The sequence below is a fragment of the Salvelinus alpinus genome, chromosome 13 (genome assembly GCF_045679555.1).
Source record: "Salvelinus alpinus chromosome 13, SLU_Salpinus.1, whole genome shotgun sequence".
Lineage (NCBI taxonomy): Eukaryota > Metazoa > Chordata > Actinopteri > Salmoniformes > Salmonidae > Salvelinus > Salvelinus alpinus.
In genome coordinates this window covers 54868004-54874003 of record NC_092098.1, presented here as the reverse complement: position 1 = coordinate 54874003, position 6000 = coordinate 54868004, and the positions used below count along the sequence as shown (strand labels likewise).

Genomic DNA, 6000 nt, shown 5'->3' with positions numbered 1-6000 from the left:
ACTTATCTCCCTCACTAGCTTTAAGCACCAGCTGTCAGAGCAGGGGCCTGTTGCACAAAACTAGGATAAGGGATTAAGCCAGGATATCTTGGTGATCCTGGCTCAATTGATCCGTAATCCGGTTGCACTAAAGATGGATAGGGGGCAGGAGGATATGTTATGGTATAAATTACCATGGAGATTTATTCTGTGGAGCTAGCCTGCTCCAGACCAGGCTAAATTCCAGGATCTATTTAATCTCATCCCTAATGTCAGTCAGCAGTCACCACAAATGGAAACCAATAGTTATTTCACTGCTCACTATACATTGTTATCACATATAACTAGACCCACTGTTATTATTTAAACGTTTGTGATCATTAATTTCAATGATTTTGGATAAAAAATGATTTTTAGATGATGTTGCTATCATTAGATAATTTACAGTTTCCCATAGACTATAAGGCTATATATAAAATGATAGAATATTAGGGCCACAGAGGGGAAAAAAACACAAGTCATAATATTGTAACCAGTTGTTTTAAAGGAGGACAGTTGTTAAAATGACAGATGTGGGGCATTTTGTGAAATTGTACTTCAGTATGGTTTCATAAACAAAGACATGCTGATGTGCCAGAATATTAAGTATCACATTGTCATAAGTATCAAAACTGTAAAAACAATATGTAGCTTTTCTGCAGAAAGAACCAGCCTCATAAATTTATGACTTTATCCTTTTTCTTCAGTGTGGCCCTAGTACTCTGTCATATAAACAAATACACATTCCATATGAATATAAAAACACAATGTGTAACATTATGTTCCTTTATTGAATAAGGACAAAACAAAGCAGGTAAACCATCAGCTCCTTTCGAAACTGAAGTCACAGTGACTCTACAAGATGGAAAGCACAGAATCCAAGCATATTATACAAAATGATACATACACATTCAAAGGTCTGTATATAACACACCCTGCATGTCTGCACACTAAAATAAATGCAGGACAAATCCATACACATCAACTGAACAGACAAATGAATGGATGCAGTAGCCTCCCTGCAGCCTTGTATTACACACAGTATACCGCACAAACATCATAAGAGGCCAAATTCGTCAAAAAACGAACCCAAAAAAACCCAAATTCCTCTGCCACCGCAGGACATATTTAACCAAAATTGAAAGCACACATACTAACTAAAATAATTCAACACATATTGGTCCCTCAGCAGCCGACCACTGTCGTCATCAGGGAAGATTGCCGGATTGTCCCAGTCCATGGCTGGTGGCACTCTGGGGGCCCTCTCCTTCCTCAGGCAGGCCACATTGTGGAGGACAGCACAAGCCACAGTAATATCACATGCCCTAACAGGGCTGACCCTTAATTTGTGAAGGCAGTGAAAGCGTGCCTTCAGGAGGCCAAAGGTCATTTCAACTCTGGCCCTGGTCCTGGCATGGGCATGGTTGTAGGCCTGCTGTGCTTCCTGGGGGTCTGTGAAAGGTGTCAGGAGAAAAGGCTGGCAGCCATACCCCCTGTCTCCCAGCAACACACCAGAGAATTCACCTGTCAACACAAAATCTCATCATTACTACCTCATAAACACAGTGATATTCTTGACACAGCCATGATGGTTATAAATAGGGATTGTGTGGCTTACCTTGTGATAGGCACTGATAGATTTCAGAGGCCCGAAAGATTCTGGAGTCATGGACTGAGCCAGGCCATTTTGCCACAACATTGCTGATCACACAGTCAGCATTGCAGACCATCTGAAATCATAAGATGAGGAATATTACACCAATCAATGCACATCACTGGCAATGCAGAGTGTTCGTCAATGGACAATATCAAAAAGTTATGTTCACCTGAACATTAATGCTGTGAAAGGATTTCCTATTCACAAAATAGGCCTCATGGGCACCTGAGGGGGCTTTTATCCTTATGTGTGTGCAGTCCACTGCACCAATGACATTGGGGAAACCTGTCACACAAAGTAATGAGTATCCTACTATGTGTTAACAGTTGTCCTGTAATTTGTAGATCCTCTTACCTGCAATCCTATAGAACTCCTCTTTGATGTCACAGAGTCTTCTGTGGCCAGGGAAGGAGATGAAGACATCTGCTAATGCTTTGATAGCCAGACACACACTCCTTATTGTGCGGCAAATTGTGGCCTTGTTCAGCTGTTCTGCATCCCCCACTGAGTACAGGAAGGCTCCACTAGCAAAAAAGCGCAAGGCCACACAAACCATTTGCTCCACACTCAGTGCATGGCTCCGTGCAGTGCGGTGCTTAATCCTGGGACCCAGTAGTCTGCATAGATACCTGATGCCATCTGCAGAAAACCTGTATCTTTCATATAGATGGTCATCAGGGAAGGCCAGTGGGTCCAACCGGTCCCTGAAGACCCTTTCTCGCCTGAAGGCTCTCCTCAGCACAAGTGCTTCTTCATCCACCACATCTCGCACGAATGGGCATGCCATTGTCAGAGCAGAAAGGAACACACAATTTTGGGCCTTCATATAGGCTAGTGGCCACACCTGGTGCTGGGGGGGTGGGCAAAAGAGGGCGATGCCTTATAACGATGACTTGGTTGTACTGATTGCTGGGAAAATAAAAAAAAACTTAGAAAGATGCCACCGTCCTGTGTGCTCACAATAAGAGCTCATATGTCATGGCTCACTTGACTTTACGAGAATATACCTAAATTTTATTTTGAGCTGTGTCATCTTCTTGGAGCTGGGGGAGGAAAGAAAAATAATGATTAATACATTTGTGTTACAGTTAGCATACAGTGTACATTGAAGGCATATCTCACCTCCCTCTCAAGTTTTTTTATTTCAAGGTCCAGTTTCCTAATTGTCCTCTTTTTTATTTCGGACTCCAGTGCAAGATTTTCCATCTTTTTCTTCTTGTACTGAATGTCTATGTCTGCCAGTTCTATTTGGCGCCGGAGGTGGTTGCCATACAACTTTCTGATAGCTTGTGAGCTCTGTGAACACAATACAATTAGCGCAGCTGGAATTTGGCAGGATGTGGTGTCCTTTTATTAATACGCACTATGTTGCCAGGCTGGTTTTCCCACTGTATAGCATCTGGGTCCTGTAAAAGAAATTAGATTTTTTGATTTTGATGAGGACTCCTCACCATTGTAGAGTAAATAGTACTTTCACAGTCTTAACATGATACCTCATGCCTTCTGGAATCCAGAGAGATGGTCTCCACCTCATCATCGTCTCCATGATGTGCTGTTGCTGCTGCACTGGGGCCTTCACCCTATCACATTTAATCGGATTCATATTGAAGCTAGTAGACAAGACATGCCAGGCCTACAGTATGCCTTTGATGGAGTACTCACTGGATCAGCATCGTCTGGTGCTTGTGCTGGTGGCTCTAACAGGAACACAGTGCTGCCAGACACTGCAAGGCAATAGGTAAACCAAAGTCAGACAGTCCAAATTGATTCAATATGAATGTGGTTGTATCCCATGTAGAGATGGAAGGACATACCTTGAATGAAGCGGGTGGCATCTTGGGAGGAACCTATGCTCGTCTCTTTCCCCCCAGGGATCCCCTCTAAGACGGGCCTGCCTTTATTTAGCTCCAAGGCCATGTCCTCTGCTGGGGTAAGGTCAGCCTTTGGTGACCCACCACCCGTGCCTTGTCTGTGGGTATTCTTTTTCACTGCTAAAACAGTACAGACAATGTGTGAGCAGGCACCTTCTGGGTACAATATATGCTTGTGCTTTGTTAAATATTAGTCAGGGACCATACCATTCTGCAGAATGTTCTTGTATTTGATTTTGACCTGCTGCCATGTCCGTTTTGGCCCGTTCATGTTTAATCTACACACACACACACACACACACACACACACATTTAATGGAGTCACACTGCAAAAAATTACTTGGTATTTTTGTCTTGTTTTCAGTAAAAATATCAAAAAATGTATCATAGCTTTATACAGTGTGATGGAGTTACTTTACACAATTTCACTCATATCTGCAGTGCATTTCAATTAAAAATTTAACCGTTTCATAATTACAGTACAACTGCATTTTTGGAGATGTGAATTAAATATTTGAATTGTAATTGTGATGTTTCAGCGGAGCGGTGAGTGTGTAATTGTGCACTACTTACGCATTCAGGCGGTCTGCAATACTTTGCCACGCTTTTTCTCTTTGCTTTATCACTGTGGCGGTGTTGCCTTTCTTCTTAATTATATATTTTACCTCCTCGTATGCCTCCATGAGGATTTGTGCATCCGACGGGGAAAAGTACGCGGCTCTAGTTGCCATGGTAAATCAGTTAATCTGTGATCTGTGGCGGGGTCTATTTGAGTGAGCCGTGAGCGCGCACCTATCCAGGATTGGTTTCACCTGGCTTAATGAATCCGTGTCTGCTCATCCTGGCTTGGTCTTTGTGCAACCAATTAAGCCTGGACGCACATGTTTTGGCTTCATTGAGCTCAGCTGAGTCATTTATCCCGGATGTCTTAATTCTACTTTTGTGCAACAGGCCCCTGCTCATAGATTACTGCACCTGTACATAGCCCATCTATAATTTAGCCCAAACAACTACCTCTTTACCTACTGTATTCATTTATTTATTTTGCTCCTTTGCACCCCATTATTTCTATCTCTACTTTGCACTTTCTTCCACTGCAAACCAACTATTCCAGTGTTGTTTATTGTTTTTTATTATTATTATTATAATTTTTTTTTTATATATATATATATATATATTTTTATTTTATTTTTATATTTTTTTTTTATTTTACTTGCTATATTGTATTTACTTCGCCACCATGGCCTTTTTTATATTTTTATTTAATTATATATATATTTTGTTTGCCTTTCACCTCCCTTACCTCACTTGCTCACATTGTATATAGACTTATTTTTCACTGTATTATTGACTGTATGTTTGTTTTACTCCATGTGTAACCATGTGTTGTTGTATGTGTCGAACTGCTTCGCTTTATCTTGGCCAGGTCGCAATTGTAAATGAGAACGTGTTCTCAATTTGCCTACCTGGTTAAATAAAGGTGAAATAAAAAAATAAAAAAAAATACTGGACTGGATTATATAGGGGATACCGTGCCATTCTGGACATTGGGCCAATTATATAGGGGATACCGTGTCATACTGGACATTGAGCCAATTATATAGGGGATACTGTGCCATACTGGACATAGAGCCAATTATATAGGGGATACCGTGCCATACTGGACATTGAGCCAATTATATAGGGGATACCATGCCATTCTGGACATAGCCAGAGAAATAAACAACTTAGAAAATCTCCTCCAGGATTGAATCTGAGACAACACTTCACAGGTACACAATGTTAGTCAGGTTGAATTGGCAACAACAGAGGTTGTTTCCTATTTCAAATAATAAATAAAAAAGACAGATATAAACCAGAATGAAAGTGATGCTATGATTAGACCCCGGCCAACTTGCCTGATGGCTTTAATATTCCACTGTTTTATTCCATGAAAGAATCAGGATCAAAACAGAGTTCTCTCTCTAGTGTGAGGACATGGTGGACCTCTATGAAGATACACTACAGATCACCATGTTCATTTTTCCTTTATTTAACTAGGCAAGTCAGTTAAGAACAAATTCTTATTTTCAATGACGGCCTAGGAAAAGTGGGTTTACTGCCTTGTTCAGGGACAGAACGACAGATTTGTACCTTGTCAGCCCGGGGATTTGATCTTGCAACCTTTCGGTTACTAGTCCAACACTCTAACTTCTAGGCTACCTGCCACCCTGGCAGGTGAATGATCTGCCCCCCTCACTGCTGCAGTCAGCTACAGAGGAGAAGTATGTAATGATGTTCTCCAGCCTGAGGAGGGTGATGACGAGCAGCGTCAGCAGGAACACCATGGAAACGGAGGTGGGGGAGAACTTCAGGAAGGTTCCATTGTCAGGGGAGATTCCGATTGCGTTGAGCTCGTCCAACGGGAGGTCCATCCCTGACATCCTGACGATCGGATTAGACGGATCTGAGGGA

General features: G+C 41.9%; 1 protein-coding gene across 1 annotated transcript; it reads right to left on the bottom strand.

Moving 5' to 3' along the window:
• Positions 1 to 792: 792 nt before the first annotated feature.
• LOC139537941 (putative nuclease HARBI1) lies at positions 793 to 4654 on the bottom strand. The gene is made up of 8 exons (XM_071339843.1): positions 3754 to 4654; positions 3490 to 3666; positions 3338 to 3399; positions 3169 to 3255; positions 2798 to 3081; positions 2030 to 2718; positions 1637 to 1748; positions 793 to 1542 (listed from the first exon to the last, which is right to left on the bottom strand). The coding sequence occupies exons 6-8, from the start codon at positions 2096 to 2098 to the stop codon at positions 1172 to 1174; spliced, it is 552 nt and encodes a 183-aa protein (XP_071195944.1). The 5' UTR covers positions 2099 to 2718; positions 2798 to 3081; positions 3169 to 3255; positions 3338 to 3399; positions 3490 to 3666; positions 3754 to 4654; the 3' UTR covers positions 793 to 1171.
• Between the last annotated feature and the right edge of the window lie 1346 nt (positions 4655 to 6000).

Coding starts and splice junctions, on each gene's coding strand:
- LOC139537941 (XM_071339843.1), bottom strand. CDS start 2,098: ATGTCTTCATCTCCTTCCCTGGCCACAGAAGACTCTGTGACATCAAAG. Junction 1,749..2,029: donor GGAGTTCTATAGGATTGCAG/GTAAGAGGATCT, acceptor TTATGATTTCAG/ATGGTCTGCAATGCTGACTG. Junction 1,543..1,636: donor CTATCAGTGCCTATCACAAG/GTAAGCCACACA, acceptor TTGTGTTGACAG/GTGAATTCTCTGGTGTGTTG.